The 21895-nt window shown below is 46.4% G+C and overlaps 1 protein-coding gene across 5 annotated transcripts in view; it reads right to left on the bottom strand.

The window, feature by feature from the left end:
• Nucleotides 1–21895, bottom strand: part of palld (palladin, cytoskeletal associated protein) — a 508296-nt gene that overhangs the window by 206256 nt on the left and 280145 nt on the right. For 3 of the 5 annotated variants that reach the window (XM_070877935.1, XM_070877956.1, XM_070877964.1), the window contains 5 exons: nt 19300–19429; nt 15962–16024; nt 11975–12116; nt 10217–10240; nt 6345–6467 (listed from right to left, as the gene is read on the bottom strand). In XM_070877935.1, coding sequence (XP_070734036.1) covers nt 6345–6467; nt 10217–10240; nt 11975–12116; nt 15962–16024; nt 19300–19429 — 482 coding nt within the window. The remainder of the gene's footprint in view (nt 1–6344; nt 6468–10216; nt 10241–11974; nt 12117–15961; nt 16025–19299; nt 19430–21895) is intronic. The other 2 variants (XM_070877941.1, XM_070877948.1) reach the window with 2 other exon arrangements.

The raw sequence follows: 21895 nt of genomic DNA, 5'->3' as shown, positions 1-21895 counted from the left end.
GCTCACTTACATTGGCTCCTGGTCAAGCAATGCCTCGATTTCAAAATTCTCATCTTTACTTTCAGAAACCTCCATGGTCCTTGCCCCTCCCTATCTCTAATCTCCTCTAGCCCCACAATCCTCCGAGATGTCTGCGCTCCTCTAATTCTGCCCTCTTGAGCATCCCTGATTATAATCGCTCAACCATTGGTGGCCGTGCCTTCTGTTGCCTGGGCCCCAAACTCTGGAACTCCCTGCCTAAACCTCTCTGACTCCCTACCTCTCTTTCCCCCTTCAAGACGCTCCTTGATACATACTTCTTTGATCACCTGTGCTAATTTATATTTATGTGGCTCGGTGTCAAATTTTTTATCTCATAATACTCCTCTGAAGTGCCTTGCGAAGTTTCACGATGTTAAAGGTGCTATATAAATGTTGTTTGTTATGGGTGTGTTGCTTTGGAGAAAGCACAAACAGAACTGTTTGGAGCGTCTCAGAGAAAGGCGTCTCCGTCGGTATTTGTGGCAGGTACTTTGGCAAGAGAGTTTGTCAGCTGATGTGGCTTCCCACTGACGCCTGTCAAAAGTCTGCTGCAGTCCCAACATCAGTCAGCATCAAGATGTAGGTGGCTGCCTTAGTGATTGTGGATGACTGCTCCAAAGGCATTGATAAAAGTCTTGTGCACCAGTTGAAGACGTCGCTAATTTAGACCCTCTAGGCCAGTGGTGGCCAATATCCGGCCCGCAGACAATATCCTGCCCGCCAAGTCATTCTATCCGACCCGCTGGATGGGACAGAAATAAAATGCGAGCCAGAGCCCGAGCTGCGCATTAGTCTATCCACCTTCACTTCTCATGGGTCAGAGACAGACCGGAACAGCAGCCAAGGAAAAACCATAGCAATACTTAATTCAAGTTAATTGGGGCAGAAATTCCTCTCGAGGACTTTCCGCGGGCAAAGCACTAAATAATAGATATAAAATGCGCACTTACCTGGAGCTGCTGCAGCCGCTTGAAATCCCGATCCACAGGGCTCCTCTCCCTGCACGTCGCAGCGCGTGCTCGTAGGGACGTACGCAGGAGTCACGTGTGCCTGGACACCCAATTACAGGTAAGTATTTTCTCATTCATTGTAGTAGGAGTTTCGTAAGTTACGAATCTCCTATTACTATGAATGAGAAAAAAAACCAAAACGCACAAACAAACACACCTCACACAATACACTCATAGAAATTAAAGTTGTTATACATGGTTTTTAAAGAAAAAAATTGCCAATTTAAAAAAAAGTTAGGGTTAGGGTTTAAAATAACATCACCTGAGTGGGCAGAGTTTTAACATAAATAGAAACATAGAAGCATAGAAAATAGGTTCAGGAGCAGGCCATTCGGCCCTTCAAGCTTGCACCACCATTCAATATGATCATGGCTGATCATTCAACTTCAGTACCCCACTCCTACTTTCTCTGCATACCCCTTGATCCCTTTAGTCGTAAGGGCCATATCTAAATCCTTTTTGAATAGATCTAACGAACTACCACAAAAAGTTGTTGAGGCCAGAGAATTCCACAGGTTCACAATTCTCTGGGTGAAGAAGTTTCTCCTCATCTCGGTCCCAAATGGCTTTATACTTAGACTGTGACCCCTGGTTCTGGACTTCCCCAGCATTGGGAACATTCTTCCTGCCTCTAACCTGTCTAGTCCCGTCAGAATTTTATGTTTCTATGAGATCCCCTCTCATTCTTCTAAACTCCAGTGAATACAAGCCCAGTCTTTTAAATTTTTATTTTAATCATGGTTTTATGTTTTTAAACTCTTACGCTTGTAAAAGTAGGCTATGCGCCTGCTTTTTCAGGCGCAAGATTTTTGAGGACATTTGCCGGGCAAGATATGCGTAAATCCCGCAATCTTGCCCGTACAACTGTCCTGGCTCCTGAGATGTCTACGATCTGTCAAGCTCCCCTTGACAGATTGGAAAAGCCGGTTTTCAGCGCATGCGCATTGCTCACTGAAAAGCGGCTTTTCCGATGCCTTCCCGGGTCCGTAGAAACTTCGTACAGGCCCTGGATGTCGGAATTTCTACCCAAATAATTCATTAAAGCGATTCTCTCCTGTCCAATCTTAAAAGGATGCGTTCCGTAATTCTGGGCCCCAATGGTGGACATCCATACCCAGAATGCACTGCATACTCGAATATGCCCTATCCATTTTAGAGTGGAGTCATGGCTGCTCATCTCCACAACTCTTTTACCGAAGAAAGTGACCGGTGCTGCATCTTTTTTCTCTCGGTATCCAGAGTACAGTGGCAGGGGGGGGTTTTCATCTGGCACCAATCGGGACGGCATTTGTAATCTTTGCAGTGGGGTATAAAGACGACTGAGGTGGGGAATTGATGCTGACACAGGTTCCAAAGCGGGTAGAATTCTAATTCACAGCACTGATTTACAGAGACCAGAAGATACCATAACATTTTCAACTTTTATCTTTGATTAATTTCTAAGCAGTATCGAATACATCTTGTGTATGTAAGGCAGCATCTGACTACTATCTGAATTTATGTTTATCAATGTTTATGTTTATGCTTATACAATACTCCCTCTATTTTTTTTCCGTGCACGGTCCGTTTGAAGTTGTTGCACGGCCCGCCACTACGCAGCCGCGCATGGGCAGCATGTCTTCCAGCGGCAGGAGCTGGGGAGCGGCCTGCGTGGGACCATGCGATGGTTGCGCGACTGTCCAACCACGCGCCTTTGGGGGAACATTGGTGGGCAGCCCTCCACAGCTCACCAAAACTTGTTCATTGGCCCTCCAGCCCAAAATAATTGCCCACTCCCTGCTTTCGGGGGTCATTTTACAAGGTCACACACAGGGAGCAGGGGTACGAATATTGGATGCAGAGCAAAATGTGGCTGTTACATAAGAACATAAGAAATAGGAACAGGAGTAGGCCATACGGCCCCTCGAGCCTGCTCCGCCATTCAATAAGATCATGGCTGATCTGATCATGGACTCAGTTCCACTTCCCTGCCTGCTCCCATGATCCCTTATCCTCTTATCGTTTAAGAAACTGTCCAGTTCTGTCTTAAATTTATTCAATGTCCCAGCTTCCACAGCTCTCTGAGGCAGCGAATTACACAGATTTACAACCCTGAGACACGAAATTTCTCCTCATCTTAGTTTTAAATGGGCGGACCCTTATTCTAAGATCATGCCCTCTATTTCTAGTCTCCCCCATCAGTGGAAACATCCTCTCTGCATCCACCTTGTCAAGCCCCCTCATAATCTTATATGTTTCGATAAGATCACCTCTCATTCTTCTGAAATCCAATGAATAGAGGCCCAACTTACTCAACCTTTCCTCATAAGTCAACCCCCTCATCCTCGGAATCAACCTTCTCTGAACTGCCTCCAAAGCAAGTATATGCTTTTGTAAATATGGAAACCAAAACTCCATGCACTATTCCAGGTGTGGCCTCACCAATACCTTATATAGCTGCAGCAAGACTTCACTGCTTTTATTATCCATCCCCTTTGCAATAAAGGCCAAGATACCATTGGCCTTCCTGATCACTTGCTATACCTACATACTATCCCTTTGTGTTTCATGCACAAGTACCCCCAGGTCCCGCTATACTGCAGCACTTTGCAATCTTTCTCCATTTAAATAATAACTTGCTCTTTGATTTTTTCTGCCAAAGTGCATGACCTCACACTTTCCGACATTATACTCCATCTGCCAAATTTTTGCCCACTAACTTAGCATATCTATGTCCTTTTGCAGATTTTTTTGTGTCCTCCTCACACATTGCTTTTCCTCACATCTTTGTATCATTAGCAAACTTGGCTACGTTACACTCAGTCCCTTCTTCCAAGTCGTTAATATAGATTGTAAATAGTTGGGGTCCCAGCGCTGATCCCTGCGGCACCCCACTAGTTACTGATTGCCAACCCGAGAATGAACCATTTATCCCAACTCTCTGTTCTCTGTTAGTTAGCCAATCCTCTATCCATGCTAATATATTAGCCCAACCCTGTGAACTTTCATCTTGTGCAGTAACCTTTTATGTGGCACCTTGTCAAATGCCTTCTGGAAGTCCAAATACACCACATCCACTGGTTCCCCTTTATCCACCCTGTTTGTTACACCCTCAAAGAATTCCAGCAAATTTGTCAAACATGACTTCCCCTTCATAAATCCATGCTGACTCTGCCTGACCGAATTTTGCTTTTCCAAATATCTTGCTACTGCTTCTTTAATAATGAACTCCAACATTTTCCCAACCACAGATGTTAGGCTAACTGGTCTATAATTTCCTGCTATTTGTCTGCCTCCTTGTTTAAATAGGGGCATTACATTTGCAGTTTTCCAATCTGCTGGGACCTCCCCAGAATCAAGGGAATTTTGGTAAATTACAACCAATGCATCCACAATCCCTGCCGCTACTTCTTTTAAAACCCTAGGATGCAAGCCATCGGGTCCAGGGGATTTATCTGCCTTTAGTCCCATTATCTTACTGAGTACCACCTCCTTACTGATTGTGATTGTGTTAAGTTCCTCACCCAAAGCCCCTAGAATATCCACTGTCGGAATATTGTTAGTGTCCTCTACCGTAAAGACTGATACAAAATATTTGTTCAGAGTTTCTGCCATCTCCATGTTCCCCATTACTTCTTCCCTGGTCTCGTCCTCTAAGGGACCAACATTTACTTTAGCCACTCTTGTCCGTTTTACATACATATAGAAACTCTTGCTATCTTTTTTATATTTTGTTTACTTTCATAGTCTATCTTCCCTTTCTTAATCATTTTTTTAGTCGTTCTTTGCTGGCTTTTAAAAGCTTCCCAGTCTTCTGTCCTCCCACTAGTTTTGGCCACTTTGTATGCCCTTGTTTTTAATTGGATACCGTCCTTTATTTCTTTGGTTAGCCATGAATGGCTATCTTTTCTCTTTCACCCTTTCCTCCTCATTGGAATATATTTTTCTTGTGCCCCTCTAAAGTTCTGCAGCCCCTCTAAATTTCCACCCATGTCAGGTAATCCCTCATACCCAATATGTGTTCTTGGCATGTGCCGCTGTGTGAGGAAGAAGATTTACCCCTCTGTTCCTTTGGATGAGACGTTAAATGTCCCTAACGGTTAAGAGGGATGCCGACGGTCCCACGATTTGGCTCAAAGACGACAAGGCCAACACCTCCCACTCAGCCATCACCGCCAAAGTAGATTAATTGGTAGCTGATCTCATTGCTGTGTGGCTGGCACAGAGTGACTCTCACATTTGCTTGGCTAAGAGTCACTGCAAGTCCAAAGCAATTCACTGTCTGAGGTGCTTTGAGACGCTGTGACAACATAATGAGGTGACGCAGAAATGCTAGCATTTAATTTAATTTAATTTCTTTTTGGATACACCGCAGCAGATGCAGAACCTGGAGGGGAGAAGGTTTGTGACTCATGCTGGGAGGTGGTTGAGGGAGTCACAAATGGCCCAGACAGACACAGCTGTGCGACGTGAATCAGCCTGCGACCGGGCTCGGATGGTGCACCTGTCTTGGAATGAAACGTATTTCACACCCTGCCTTGTTAAAATTGAGGAGTTCGTCTAAAGCCAGAGAGCCGGCGAGATAGACAGAAAGATAGATAGAGAGATAGAGCGATAGAGAAAGAGAGATAGAGCGATAGAGAAAGAGAGCTAGATAGATAGATAGATAGATAGATAGACAGAAAGATAGATAGAGAGCTAGAGAGCTAGAGAGCAAGAGAGCAAGAGAGCAAGACAGCAAGACAGCAAGAGAGATAGAGAGCAAGAGAGCAAGAGAGCAAGAGAGAAAGAGAGATAGACAGATAGAGAGATAGACAGATAGATAGATAGATAGATAGATAGATAGATAGATAGATAGATAGATAGATAGATAGATAGATAGATACATAGAGAGATTCATAGAGAGAGAGATAGACAGACAGACATATAGATGGATAAACGGATAGACAGATAGATAGACAGACAGATAGGTGGTTAGATAGATAAATAAATAGATAGATAAACATATTGATGGATAGATGAATAGACAGATAGATAGATATATAGATAGATAGCTAGATAGACAGACAGATAGATAGATAGATAGACAGATTAATTTCACCCCTTGTTCTGGATTCCCTTCAAAGGCAATAGATTATCTTTATTTACCCCAATCGTACTGTTTTATCAGTTTAAACACCTCAATCAGGCCACCTCTCAATTTTCTACATCACTTAGGTCACTCACAAGAAAACTCAGGCCTGAATTGCTCAGCTAGAACAGATTTCCAGTACCTTTAAGAGGACGGCTCCCTCCCTTTACCCCCTGCCCCACCGCCTCACCGCTGTCACCTACCTGAGCAGAGTGTGAGCTGGGCACTACATGACGCAGTGCCAAGGGGATTGGTAGCTGTGCAAGTAAACCTGCCCGCATCTTCCGCGAAGGTTTCAGCAATCACTAGAGTGCAGATCTCTTCTGCTGAAAGAATCAAAGATAATTGTGTTTCAGTACAACTTCCGTATAAACCTTGCGCAATGTCCTGCCCACAGATGGGATTACAGATCGTTGGAAGTTCTCTTAATTTGTTCAAAAAGGAAGTTCAGTAGGTTTTACATAAAAAAATTGAATTTGAATATCATCTGATGTATAAATAATAAAACAAATATTCCACTGGTATAGCACCTTATGTCGTCAGATCAAAGCACTTCACAAAGCATTGAATGCCATGACTTGTGCAGGCAAATGATTCATTATATCCTGTAGCACAGTGACTGTTATAGAGGTGAGTAGATTGCTCTCTCAGATGTTCTTTAGGGAGATACTGAGTAGATTGGGCCTATATTCTCTGGAGTTTAGAGGGCCTGACAGGATGGATGCAGGGAGGGTTGTAGAGTCTAGAGCTGGGGGTCTGACTCTCAGGATAATGGGTCGGCCATTTAGGACCGAGATGAGGAGGAATTTCTTCACCCAGGGGGTGGCGAATCTTTGGAATTCTCTACCCCCACAGGGGCTGTGGAGACTCAGTCATTGAGTCTATTCAAGACTGAGATCAATAGATATAAATTCACCCCTCCCGTGTTTGAAGGGAGTGCGCATCACAGGTAGGGCTACAGCACTGTATCGTAGAGTCTCCGACCCATTCGTCCGTTGAGGCCGTCCCTTCCCCTCCGTTGACAGCGTCGGCCCTGCCATTCAGCACGTCACAAGCTCAGCGATTAAGCCGTAAGTCCTGAGCAGGTGGCCATGCCACCGTGAATAGGAAGGCTTCCTTTCTGAGCATAAAATGCTGGAAATCTCAGTGGTTCAGGCAGCATCTGTGGAGAGAAACAGAGTTAACGTTTCGGGTCTGTGACCCATCGTCAGAACTGGCAAATGTTCGAGATGAACAGATCGTTAAGGAGCACTGAATCTCACTAACCCGACAGTTAGTTCTAACTAATGTTTTTCTAACTTCTGCCATTACCATCTCAATTCGGCCCATCATCCCTGTTGTCTCTCTAATCTCTCCTGCCTTCCACCCTATCACAGACCTTCCCTTTTGTTCTTTCCTCCCCTCCCCCTTTCAGTGCTCCTTAAGAATGTGCCCTTTTCGAACATTCGGCAGTTCTGACGGAGGGTGGTCGGCCCAAAACGTTAACTCGGTTTTTCTCTCCACAGATGCTGCCAGACCCGCTGAGATTTCCAGCAGTCTCTGTTTTTATGTCAGATTTCCAGCATCCACAGTATTTTGCTTTTCCTTTCTTCGCAATCTCCATCAAGACCAATGTGACATGCAGCGGGCAGCGCAGCAACAGGATTTACGGCTGCAAGTTCTGGAAGAGGAAAAGGTCACCTTGTTTACCGAGAATCTCTGCAATCAAAACTCTAATAAGAAGCTGATCGCTGATCCGTGTGCACACAAACGAGAGGTAGAGAAACTTAAAGAAGAGCTGCAGAACCTTCTCCGACAATTGGATTCACAAGTCAGAATGTAAAATGTATACTGTTGGAATATGTCTGCGAGATCTCTTGGTTTGAAACGAAGATGGTCTGCAGTGAATCTCCAGCGGGAGTTGGCGCGGTGGGGACGGGCAAAGAGGGGGCGGTTGTGGTGTTATGCATGTGTTCAGAGCCCTCACAATGTTACACTTGTTTCTACCCATTGCTCTCCAGAACAGGGTGTCTCCACCAATGGGGAAAGCCGTCATGTTAGTGATGCAAACCCGGTACGTTTAACTTTTAGATTTTAAGAACACCGACACGTTCAGTCACAGTGCAGAACCTGGGTTGACTACACATTGTAGTCTACAGTAGTGCTGCTGAACCTCAAAAGTTATCTCAATGTCCCAGGTAAGTGCCTTTTGCTTCCCTCTCTAATCTAAAGAAAGCCAGTCAGTGTCATTTATAGCTGAAGGATGTTCTTGCTATTGAGGGAGTGCAGCGACGGTTCACCAGACTGATTCCAGGGATGGCTGGACTGACATATGAGGAGAGACTGGATCAACTGGGCCTTTATACACTGGAGTTTTGAAGGATGAGAGGGGATCTCGTAAAAACGTATAAGATTCTGACGGGACTGGACAGGTTAGATGCGGGAAGAATGTTCCCGATGTTGGGTAAGTCCAGAACCAGGGGACACAATCTTAGGATAAGGGGTAGGCCATTTAGGACTGAGATGAGGAGAAACTTCTTCACTCAGAGAGTTGTTAACCTGTGGAATTCCCTACCACAGAGAGTTGTTGATGCCAGTTCATTGGCTATATTCAAGAGGGAGTTAGACATGGCCCTTACGGCTAAAGGGATCAAGGGGTATGGAGAGAAAGCAGGAAAGGGGTACTGAGGGAATGATCAGCCATGATCTTATTGAATGGTGGTGCGGACTCCTGCACCTATTTTCTATGTTTCTATGATGGTCTTGGTTGCTTTCCCCCACCTCGTTCCTCTCCTGAATGCTCACACCTGTATTAGGAGCAGGAGGAGGCCATTCGGCTCCTCGAGCCTGTTCTGCCATTCGATTGGCTCATGGGTGATCTGCACCTCAACTCCATTTACCTTCTTTGCTCCATATCATTTAATACATTTACCTGAGAAACAAATCTCCCAATCTCCGTTTGGAAATTTTCAATTGACCCAGAGCCCCAACAGCTTGGTGGGGAGAGAGTTCCAGATTTCCACTAACCCTTTGTGTGAAGAAGTGCTCCCTGACATCCTCCCTGAACTGGCTAGCTCTAATTTTAAGGTTAAGCCCCCTTGTTCTGGACACCGTGCCCCCCTCTCTATCTCTATCGATCCTATAAACTCCTTCAGTTATCTTCATCATTTCAATTAGATCACCCCTCAATCTTCGACTCAAGGGAATACAAGCACATTGGGATACAGTCTGACAAGTCTCACTCGAATGGTCACTCTTTAGACGCGATCTTGGCTGTTAGGAGGCTGTTGACCAGAAGGGGAAGGAGGTAAACACAAGCAAGCCAGACCTTGCCCATAACATAAGAACATAAGAAATAGGAGCAGGAGTAGGCCATTGGGCCCCTCGAGCCTGCTCTGCCCTTCAATAAGATCATGGCTGATCTGATCCTGGGCTCAGCTCCACTTCCCTGCCCGCTCCCCATAACCCTTTACTCCCTTATTGCTCAAAAATATGTCTATCTCCGCCTTAAATATATTCAAAGGCCCAGCCTCCACATCTCCGAGCCCCTTTCTCTGAGACTATGTCCCCTATTCAACATCACTCAGAAGCGGTACCCTGGCAGAGTTTAATGTGGGTTTTAAATCTGTTTTTGTTCGTAGCCTTCCGACGCAAGTCTCCTAACTTGGCTCAACTTAGGCAGTTATTTATCAGCGAAACATAGCAGAGAGAGATGATCTCTCCACCTGAAGATAAAAGGCAGACACCATCACCTTAAATAAGAGGCCGTCCATTTAAAACTGAGATGAGGAGGAATTTCTTCTCTCATAGGGTTGTAAATCTGTGGAATTCTCTGCCCCAGAGAGCTGTGGAGGCTGGATCATTGCATATATTTTAGGCGGATATAGGCAGATTTTTGAGCGATAAGGGAATAAAGGATTATGGGGAGCGGGAAGGGAAGTGGAGCTGAGTCCATGATCAGATCAGCCATGATCTTATTAAATGGCGGAGCAGGCTCGAGGGGCCCAATGGAGCACTCCTGCTCCTATTTCTTATGATCTTATTGCTCAAGCATTTGGCTGCACTAAGGATTATCAGCACCCAGGGTGATACTTACCAGGTTCAACAGCCGATCGAGGTTCTGAGGATCACACCAGGAGCAGGGTACATGGAACAGAAACCCAATAACAGTAAATTAGCTTGCATCCTTTGTTTATAAATAACTGAAAATGACGGAAAAAAAAACATACAGAACCATTTGATAGTTATATTGGGGTACAGTAGTCAGTTTCTTCGTAAATTACAACAGTGACTTCACCCCAAAAGTATTTCATTGGTTGTAAAGCGCTTTGGGATGTCCGGTAGTCGTGAAAGGTGCTATATAACTGTAAGTCTTTCTTTAAGTCTTTGGGGGTGAATTTGCCCTGCGCCCCGATTGGGTGTGGTAACCTTCTGGGGCCGGGATATTTTGCATCCAGCGCAGGAGTCACATCCTCGCTGCGGACTTGTCCTTACCGCCCCTCAAAGAAAGCGGAGCGCAATCTCGCATACGCCCCACTTCCTTTGGGGGCGATAACCGGGGCTCGAATGGGGCTGACGCGCTTCAACGCCCCTCTCCTTGGCTTAAAGGGGAGGGCCACTGTGCACTCTGCAAGGCCTCCGATGGCCTCCACTCAGCCAGCAGAGCAGCCTGGGGGACCGGGCCTGCACCCTGGCACCCAAAACGGAGTGCCGGGTACCGCACGATGGTGGCCCGGACCACGCCAGGACTGTCATCGTCGAGCCGACACAAGAGTCGGCCAAGTAAAAGAGATGGCGGTTTGGGGGCGCTGGCGCCCTACCCGGGAGCGGATGTCCACCAGCTTCGTGACCCGCGGGGCGTTAAATGGTCAGCGCAGATCGGTGAGGGGGTCACGCGCACTGCGATGACGTCATTAGCGTTTGCGCGGTGGCCCGGGGCGCTAACCGCGATGCGCGGCACTGCCATGGCAGTGCCTCCACAAGCTCCCAGATGGTAGCGTCCCCCTCCCCTGGGCGAAACGTGTCTTGCCCCCCCCCCGGAGGCGCTAACGGGGCTAAAAAGGGAGCAATTTCACCCCCCTTTCTTTATCTACGTCAAATAGCTCACCATTTGAGGGTAGGGTTTCCGCTTTGAGTGCAATCGCAGATCCGAGCGCAAATAGCACCCAAAATTGGGCTAGTTTTGGGAAGTATTATTTCTTTCTTGGCTTTGCGCTCAAACGCGTTGTATATCATTGAAAGTAAAATCTGCCACGAGCCAGCACAATCAGGCAACGTTTTAGAATTTAACTATAAAAAAAAAAGTGCTTTATAAAATATTCCTTGATATATTGAAGAGCGGTAACATGGTGCAGTTTTAAAAAGCAACTGAAAATGGGTTTATAACAAAAAAATAAGCATTTTAATCAGAGTGGCAAGTCCACCACCCGTGAGTAGCCTGATTTTAAATAACTGTTTTAAAAAAAAAACATACCGAACCATTTGCGAGTTACATTGGGGTCCAGTAGTCAGTTTCTTAGTAAATTAAGAAAAAATGATATTTAAAAGCTTTTATAAAGTTCCTATTGGTATCCTTACACCACAAAAAACCGCAGCTTAATTTAAAGAGCCTCCTCGTAGGCGCAATTAGCATAAAATCGCTATGGTGATTAATTCTATCGGGGCATGGCCAGTTTTGTGGGCGGGGCTGGCTTCTAGCGTGTTGTTTTTAAAATGGCGCGAAGGATCGCGGAAACTCAATTTGCGCTAAATGTAAATTCCGAGATCGTTTGGCCAATTCCCGCCGGTTTACTCCAAGAGAACCAAAGCAAGTGAGCGGAAACGCCAGGTCTGGATATTTAATGGCATCCATTACTTTTTTGAAGGATTCGGAAATCTGGCGAGTCTTCAATCTCTGTTCCTTGCCTCAGCCACTGGACTTTAACAGGAGGGGTCCCCCTGACCCGACACTCCAGCACCACAACCTGACCCTCTGACGCAGTGATATCCTGTAAGACCTGCAGTGAGACAAGAGTTACCTTCAGTATTTAAGGTCAACCGTGGCTCAGTGGGCAGCACTCTCGCCTCTGGGTCCGAAATGCCGTGGATGCGAGTCTCACTCCAGAGACGTGAGCACATAAATCTAGGCTGACACTCCAGTGCAGTATGGAACGCTGCACTGTTGGAGGTCTCATTTTTTAAGATGAGACGTTAAACCGAGGCCCCGTCTGCTCTCTTAGGTGGATGTAAAAGATCCCATGGCCACTATTTCGAAGAAGAGCAGGGGAGTTATCCGCGGTGTCCTGGGTCAATATTTATCCCTCAATCAACATCACTAAAACAGATTATCTGGTCATTACCACATTGCTGTGTGTGGGTAAATTGGCTGCCGCGTTTCCCACATTACAATAGTGAATACACTTTAAAAAAAAATGTACTTCACCGGCTCTAAAGTGCTTTGAGATGTCCGGTGGTTGTGAAAGGCACTATATAAATGCAAGTCTTTCTTTTTTCAGTGTTCGCTTTACTGCCCTTTTCAGTATTACGATTTACTGTCCCATAAAGTGTGGCTCTATTGTATGTACCCAAGGTAACCTCCAAAATTCCAGCTAACCCCTTCCCAATCCTGGAAAAAGAAAGTATGCTGGTTAAATATTCAGTGGGTAGCGCTTTCGCCTCTGAGTCAGAAGGTTGTGGGTTCAAATCCCACTCCAGAGACTTCAGGATTTAATCTAGGCTGACACTCCCAGTGCTGCACTCCGTCTTTTACATGAGGTGTTAAACCGAGGCCCCGTCTGCCCTCTCAGGTGGATGTAAAAGATCCCATGGCGCTATTTCCAAGAAGAGTGAGGACGTTCTTCCTGGTGTCCTGACCAACATTTATCCCTCAAACAACATCACTGTTGTAGGACCTTGCAATGGGCGGGAAAGCCATTATTAGAATATCAGGAGCACATCAACAACCCAATAGGAATGGGCTGGGATACCAGTCCCGCTAGGTCCGTGGTTTTTGGACAAATTGCTTCGCTGGATAGGAAAGATCAGTAGGCACATCAACCGAGTATAGGACGGACACACTTAATTTTAGCCCCAAATAAACATAAATTTCGAGGCCTAGAAATTGGGTATCGTCCCATTGGTAGGGGGGGGGGAACCATGGGGCAACTTCCGCTAGGTGCGAGACTTTGCGCCAGGCGCTGAAGTTTCGCCCCTCGCGATAAATTGGGGTTACCGCCCCAAAAGGAAGTACATAATAACAGAAGAACATAAGAAATAGGAGCAGGAGTAGGCCATTTGGCCCCTCGAGCCTGCTCCGCCATTTAATAAGATCATGGCTGATCTGATCATGGACTCAGCTCCACTTCCCTTCCCGCTCCCCATAACCCTTTACTCCCTTATCGCTCAAAAATCTGTCTATCTCCGCCTTAAATATATTCACTGACCCAGCCTCCACAGCTCTCTGGGGCAGAGAATTCCACAGATTTACAACCCGCTGAGAGAAGAAATTTTTCCTCATCTCAGTTTTAAAAGGGCTTATTCTGAGACTATGTCCCCTAGTTTTAGTTTCCCCTATGAGTGGAAATATCATCTCTGCATCCACCTTGTCGAGCCCCCTCATTATCTTATATGATTCGATAAGATCAACCTCTCATTCTTCTGAACTCCAATGTGTATAGGCCCATCCTACTCAACCTATCCTGGAGTGCTAAATCAAGGGGCAGGAGCGGTGCGCATGTCTCAGTGGCGCTACACACTGGGCCGCGTAGCGCTGTCCCATAGGAGGGGCTCTCCCCTGAATTAAAGGGAAGGGCCCAAGCTGCATACTCTGCCTAATAGGAAGGCACCTACCTGGCCCGCTGGGGAGCAGGGGGGTGCTGCGAATTCAGCCCAGCACTCAAAGCAGAGCGATCGTAGCATCCACCCCGCGACCAAAGCACCACCGGAGCGGAAAGGAAAATGGCAGATTTTATTTCAGCAGCAGCCGGTCACATTCCCTTTAACTTGTGCCCTGGTAGTGGCCGGACGCCTGGTTATGCGTCCCCTGAAAGTGGCGCTGTAATCGCCCGGCGCAGTTTCAGGGGGGCGAAACCCAATTTAGGTGCCGGGGCTCTAAAGGGGCGTTACACTCGCCGATGACGTCAACATTTCCGGACGATAATAGGAGGCACAAGTACACCCAATTTCTCCACCCCCTTCCCCCCCCCCCCCCCCCAGTCTTTATAGGTGACAATTGAAGAGAATGGTGTTGGTTTTCACCAAGCCTGCCCAGGGTTGGAGGGCTGTTAAAAATGAGCAGGTCCTTTACCCACTTGAATCTCCGACCATTTCTGCTATCAACCTTGTAGGGTTTAATAGGTGGATGATGGGTCCTTACGCGAGTGGGAGTGCTATTACGCTAATGGGACCCGATGCAGTTTTAACTGGAGGCTGAGTGGGGAAACCACTGTGGCTTATCTGCTGGGCAAAACGGGTGAAATAATGTTTCCAAAGAGTCCAGATTTGGTCAGCGTACACAGAACAAGCAGGTCTCTCCAGTGAATCGGATTAAAGTTTCAAAAAGGTCCAAATCTCTCTTCATACCTCATTGATTTCAGGGAGCTAGACTTGTACTTAAATGGGTGGGTGGAGAGAGGCAGTGGGGCGGGCGCGGAGTATCAAAAATATAATTGCTGATCCAAGCTTCTAAAAATCACGGAGAATTTCATGCCCCAATTGCTTCCCAGCACGGAGGGGATGGGCAGTGTTTTTTGTGTGAAACCGACAACGAGTTTGACAAGGTTATAAACCAAGGAAAAGCACAGGCAAAATAAGCATCTCGAAGAGTGAGATCGTCACCTGTCGGCATAACAAACGTGGAGTTAAGTATAGCAAAGGAGAAAGAAAACAGATTTGTGATAGTGAAAGGTATATGGGCATTGTGCCAAGCCAGGAACTAACACCCCACCTTGGAATCCAACCTGGAAACAATGGAGGAATTGTTAAAGAGTCAAACAGACCAATTCTGCAGAAGAAGCATGTAGGTTAGTGTGTCTGCATTATCCAGCTCTAATTATCTTAGGTTTTCCCGAAATGCCTACCCTATAACTTCAATCATTGTCCTGCACAGACTGACTTCCTGTTAAAGCAGTGATCAACAGATGCCCCAGTGTATATAAAAGCCATCTGTACTCTTATAGAAGCTGGAAATTAAAGATCAGCTTACAGTTTCTGAAAATAGATTAAAAATCTGAGACACGTGTGTCTTTCTTTTTTCTTTCATTCCTTCTTTCTCTCTCTCTATCTTCATTTTTCTATCTTTCTATCGTTCTTTTATCTTTTTATTTTTTTTCTCTCTATCATTCTCTCTTTCTTTCATTATCTTACTTTTCATCTTTCTATCGTCTTTTATTTTTTTACCTTTCTTTCTTTCTCTTTCTTCTTTCATTATCTTACTTTTCATCTTTCTATCGTCTTTTATCTTTTTACCTTTCTTTCTCTCATTATCTTACTTTTCATCTTTCTATCGTCTTTTATCTTTTTTCCTTTCTCTCTTTCTCTCCCCCCCTCAGGCAAAGTCACAGATCACACTGACGGACTAAAAGCTCTGGCGAGGGTACGATGGGGGTGAAGACGGCCCATTGACCTATTTCGCTGCATCCTCCTGCAGTAAGTTTCAGTAAAGCAAGCCGTTTGTCCACAACCCCACCACCCACCACCCCGCCCACAACCCCCTCCTCCCTCCTGAGCCCAGTGACCCCGGTTAAACCAATCCCCAGTGAAGCTAAAACGCTTTCTGCTCGACCTCCTTGCGCACCCGGCAGAAACACAGCTAAGTTTATGGGTTAATTTTTCTGTTGACTGAAATGGATTATGAAAGGCTGACCTTTGTAAATACAGGTGCTGAGACTCCGTTCTGGACTTGAAGGCAAGGCGGCGGACTCTGGACCTTAAATTTAAGAGAAAGGGCAAGCGGAAAATAATGTTAGCGGCCTAACCAATTTCAGGCTGTCGCGCTGAGCGAATAGAAGCAGCTTTTACCATTCCGATCACCGCCAACGTCGCCACTTACTTGATAATTACTGACAGAAAGCTATCTGCAGCTGCTAGTGTACTTAAACCAGTCGGCATGATTAGAGTCTACAAGCCGGGTGTTTAGAGAGTATTCCGGCACTCCCGCACAGTTTGTTAACTAAAATTACACATTAGGATACAAGCCACTTAAGTGCAAGACTCGTCTTCGCTGTAAACAACTTAATGCATCGTAAACAAACAGGGTAAAATTACAGGGCAAAACAACGGGCACAACGGCCTCATAATAGAACGGGCACTGTTGCAAAGTCGCAACAACGTGCATTTATTAAAGCGGTCACGGATTATAAACAGGATCTTTCCTCCTCGGGAATTTGCAGCAACCCCAGCTCCTTTGCATTTAATACTTGAGAGACTGAAACACAGTCTATACTCTAACCGTATGACAGAGCATAATTTTAGTAGACTGCAAAAATAGAACTGCATGACTAGAAGGGGCCATTATATTCTGCTGTACGTCCCTTTGGTACCCAAGAATGGAAGGGGCAGCAGCAATCACTGGTTACAACAACACAGTACCCCTCCGATCCACAATTTTCTTTGCTTGGCTCTTCTGAGACTACACGCAAATTTCAGCCAACCCAGTGATACATTTCCCTCAGATTTTTATTCTGCCCTGAGGTTTACCAGAAGGGTACCAGGGATGGGCGGGGCTTCAGGTATGGGGAGAGACTAAAAAAAGCTGAGAAGGTTAAGGGGAGATTTAATAACAGGGGGTTTTGATAGGGTAAATGAAGAGAAACTGTTTCCCGAGTCTGGAGGGTCGGCAAACAGGGAATACAAATTTGAGATTTTATTTTATTTGTTCACGGCATGTGGGCGTTGCTGGCAAGACCGGCATTTATTGCCCGTCCCCAATTGCCCTCGAGAAAGGTGGTGGTGAGCCACCTTCTTGAGCCGTGTCCCACAGGAGGGAGTTCTAGGATTTTGACCCAGCAACGATGAAGGAACGCCGATTATATTTCCAAGTCAGGATGGTGTGTGACTTGGAGGGGAACGTGGAGGTGGTGGTGTTCCCATGCGCCTGCTGCCCTTGTCCTTCCAGGTGGTAGAGGTCGCGGGTTTGGGAGGTGCTGCTGAAGAAGCCTTGGCGAGTTGCTGCAGTGCATCTTGTAGATGGTACACACTGCAGTCTCGGTGCACCGGTGGTGGAGGGAGTGACTGTTGAAGGTGGTGGATGGGGTGCCAATCAAGTGGGTTGCTTTGTCCTGGATGGTGTCGAGCTTCTTGAGTGTTGTTGGGGCTGCACTCATCCAGGCAAGTGGAGAGTATTCCATCACACTTCTGACTTTTGCCTTGTGGATGGCGGAAAGGCTTTGGGGAGTCAGGAGATCATTTGAAAAAATATTTTACGCAGCGAATTGTCGTGATCAGGAATGCACTGCCTGAAAGGACAGTAGAAGCCAATTCAATCGTGGCTTCCAAAAGGGAATTGGACCCCCAGTCCGGAAACTGAGCACCTAGTCTGGTCTGACACTGAAGTGCGATATTGAGGGAATGTTGCATTATCAGAGGTGCCACCTTTTGAATGATGCATTAAACAGAGGTCCTCTCTGCTGGGTCCGATGGAAGTTAAAGATTCCTCCCTTAACCAACACCATCAAAAGCAGACTGCTGGTCATGGATTTCATTTGCTTTTTGTGAGATTTTTAAAAATGCATTCATAGGATATGGGCATCGCTGGCAAGGCCAGGATTTATTGCCCATCCCTAATTGCCCTTGAGAAGGTGGTGGTGAGCCGCCATTTCAGAGGGCAGTTAAGAGTCAACCACAATGCTGTGGGTCTGGAGTCACATATAGGCCAGACCGAGTAAGGACAGTAGATTTCCGTCACCGAAGGATGTTAGTGAACCAGATGGGTTTTGCTGGACACAAGTTAGCTGCTACATTTCCTTACATAACAGTAGCTACCGTTCAATAATAATTCAGTGGCAGGAGGTGATAAGGTACTGTACAAATACAAGTTCTTTCCATGGCATTCTTTTCACACGGCAACCCAGTTAATGGTCTGTCCTGGTCCTGATACAATAGATTTGTAGGCTGGGCATGGGAACATGAGACAGTCCCGGGAACAAGATGAACATAAACACTTTGGTTTTGGACAACTGCTTTGTATGGTGCGCCTCCTATTTATATGTCCACTGCTAATCGACCATATGCATTCGGGTTAGAGTTAGGGTAAGGTAAACGGTGAGAGATCGTGGAGGAGGTGCGGCAAATGAGGGTTCAGGGCCCAGAAGAACCGAGGGCCCAGGGACAGCATGGGCCAGCCCACACTGCGATATGTGTGTGCAATAGGCCCGTGCTGCAGAGCTGGTCTCCAGTCGTCCTGGATAACCTTTGCCACTGGATAACGACCTAGCTCTGTCAAGCCCGTGTGATGGCTGGTGTGCAATGGTCACCACACGTTAAAAAAATCCATGCACAGGCATCTTCCTTTGGAGCCCTTCAATTGGAGTTCAGGACTAGAACATCGGGTCCTTCATCGAAACATCTGTGAACTCATGTGGAAGCAAGTCATCCTCGTTCGAGGGACCGCCTATGATGATGATGATGATGATGATGTATCAAAGTAACGTAAAGAAAGAACTTGCATTCATATAGTGCCTATCACGACCTCAGGATGCCCCAAAGTATTTTCCACTCAATTAAGTACTTTTTGAAGTGTAGTTACTGTTATAATGTAGGAAACGCGGCAGCCTAGTTGCGCACAGCAAGCTCCCGCAACGTAATAAATGACCAGGTGGTCTGTATTAGGTGTTGATTGAGAAATAAATATTGGCCAGGACTTCAGGGAGAACGCCCCTGCTCCTCTTTGAAATAGTGCCGTGGAATCTTTTACATCCACCTGATAGGGCAGGCAGGGCTCGGTTTAATGTCTCATCCAAAAGGCGGCACCTCCAACAGCGCAGTGCTCCCTCAGTCCCTGCCACGATAAAGTGCTCAAGTCGTTGGAAGGGGTCATGAGCCCACGACCTTCTGACTCAGAGGCGAGAGGGCGACTAACTGAGCCACGGCTGACACCTAATATATACGAATATAATTTTTGCATGCTGGTTAAAAACACACATCAGGCAGACACCTACATTGGTTGCTCTCATTGAAGGTTATTTGGCATATTGTTGACTGTACCTGTGGGGCTGGGATGGAGATGGATTGAACCAGTGTGGAGTGGAGCTGCTGCACATCATTGGCACCTCTTGCCCCCTTCAAGTGATGGGATCCTATCGTCAAGGACACTGAAGTGGACTTCTTTTGGGCCCTTGCGATTATGAAGGGAAAAAAAAAAGTTTATACAAACAACATACAACTTCCATTATCAGGCATAACGTTTCAGATGGATCAAGAGCTAGATGGAGTTAAGATACAGATCAGCCATGATCTAATTGAATGGCAGAACAGGGTCAACGGGCTGAATGGCCTCCTCCTGTTCATTTATGACTACGTGGAAATACGAAACAGATCATTCGGCTCAACTAGTCTATGCCAGCGTTTCATCATCATAGGCAGTCCCTCGGAGTCGAGGATGACTTGCTTCCACTCTAAAAGTGAGTTCTCAGGTGGCTGAAGAGTCCAATGCGGGACCTACAGTCTCTGTCAGAGGTGGGGCAGACAGTGGTTGAAGGATAGGGGGAGCCTGGTTTGCTGCACGCTCCTTCTGCTGTCTGAGCTTGATTTCTGCATGCTCTCGGCGACGAGACTTGAGGTGCTCAGCGCCCTCCTGGATGCTCTTCCTCCACTTTGGGCGGTCTCGGGCCAGGGATTCCCAGGTGTCGGTGGGGATGTTTATCAAGGAAGCTTTGAGGGTGTCCTTGAAGTGTTTCCTCTGCCCACCTGGGGCTCGCTTGCCGTGACGAAGCTCCGAGTAGAGCGCTTGCTTTGGGAGTCTCGTGTCGGGCATGCGGACGATGTGGCCCGAAAATACGAAACCGATCATTCCGCCCAACTTGTCGATGTCAGCGTTTGTGCTCTACACGAGCTTCCACCCACCCCTCTTTATCTCCCCCTATTAGCATATCCTTCGATTCCTTTTTCCCTCATGTTTATCCAGCTTCCCCTTAAATGCATCTATCCTATTCGCCTCGATTACTCCTTGTAGAGGCGAGCCACACATTTGATAGCGCTGTCTATTTTTGACACAAAGCTTTGTGGCCTGGTAATAACTATGTGAGAGACTGAAATACCTGACACCAATTAAATGGATTTTCTAAATGGATGGAAGATGGTTTTTAATGTAGATTAGTGAAATATTTGCATCAGAGCAGTGATTCATGGGGCCCATGTATCAGTTCCCTCTTTACAGGGAGAGCTCAGCTAACAATACAGGGAATGGTCCCATTGGAGATCCCCAAAATTAGGTGCACTGGTACAGCCAACAAAATACATACACATGATGAAGGGATCCGTCTTGGAAAACTTGGGGCGATTTCACTGAGACCTATTATCAACACACTGGAATATTTGTCAAAGGCATTTGACACCTCCTGACTCCCCAAAGCCTCTCCACCATCTACAAGTCAGGAGTGAGATGGAACACTCTCCACTTGCCTGGATGAGTGCCGCTCCAACAACACTCAAGAAGTTCGACACCATCCAGGACAAAGCAGCCCGTTTGATTGGCACCCCATCCACCACCTTCAACATTCACTTACTCCACCACCGGCGCCCCCTGGCTGCAGTGTGTACCATCTACAAGATGCCACTGCAGCAACTCGCCAAGGCTTCTTTGACAGCACCTCCCAAACCCGCGACCTCTACCACCGAGAAGGACAAGGGCAGCAGGAACATGGGAACACCATCACCTGCAAGTTCCCCTCCAAGTCCACACCATCCTGACTTGGAAATATATCGGCCGTTCCTTCATCGCTGCTGGATCAAAATCCTGGAACTCCCTCCCTAACAGCACTGTGGGAGCACCTTCACCAAACGGACTGCAGCGGTTCAAGAAGGCAGCTCGCCACCACCTTCTCAAGGGCAATTAGGGATGGGCAATAAATGCCGGCCTTGTCAGCGACTCCCACATCCCGTGAATGAATTAAAAAAAACACAGGAAAACTTCAACAACTTGCATTTATATAGCGCTTTTAACATAGAAAAACCTCCCAAGGCATTTCACAGGGGCGTTAGCAAACAAAACTTGACACCGAGACACATAAGCAGAGATTGGGGCTAGTGACCAAAAGCTTGTTCAAAGAGGTAGATTTTAAGGAGTGTCTTCAAGGAAGAGAGAGAGGTAGAGAGAGGCGGAGAGGTTTAGGGAGAGAATTCCAGATCATAGGGCCCAGGCGGCTAAAGGCACTGGCGTCAGTGGTGGTGTGAAGAAAATCGAGCATGACTTTATATAGGGCAATGGTGGGGCTTGTTCATCTTTAAAAGGGCATTGGCATTTTCTACAATATAGCAGTGACTACATGTCAAAATAACTTCAGTATCTGTAAGGTGCTTTGGAACGTCCTGAGGTCATGAAAGGTGCTATATAAATGCAAGTTCTTTCGTTTCTTTGTGGACCTTTCAAAGAAAGGTTACGGATGATACAGAGACTTGAGTCTTGGAATTACGGGCCATGATCCGAGTTTATAAAGAAAGAGTAGGATTGGATAATGTAGATGAATGTGGCCAGCTAACATGGACTGTGAATGCAGAACCAGAAATGGTCACACAAACGAATTAAACATTCAGTAAGAATTGACATTAGAAGGAAGATTAGAAGGAGGCTGTTCAGAGAAGG

The sequence above is a fragment of the Pristiophorus japonicus genome, chromosome 1 (assembly GCF_044704955.1).
Source record: "Pristiophorus japonicus isolate sPriJap1 chromosome 1, sPriJap1.hap1, whole genome shotgun sequence".
NCBI lineage: Eukaryota > Metazoa > Chordata > Chondrichthyes > Pristiophoridae > Pristiophorus > Pristiophorus japonicus.
This window is presented reverse-complemented; position numbering and strand designations above follow the sequence as displayed.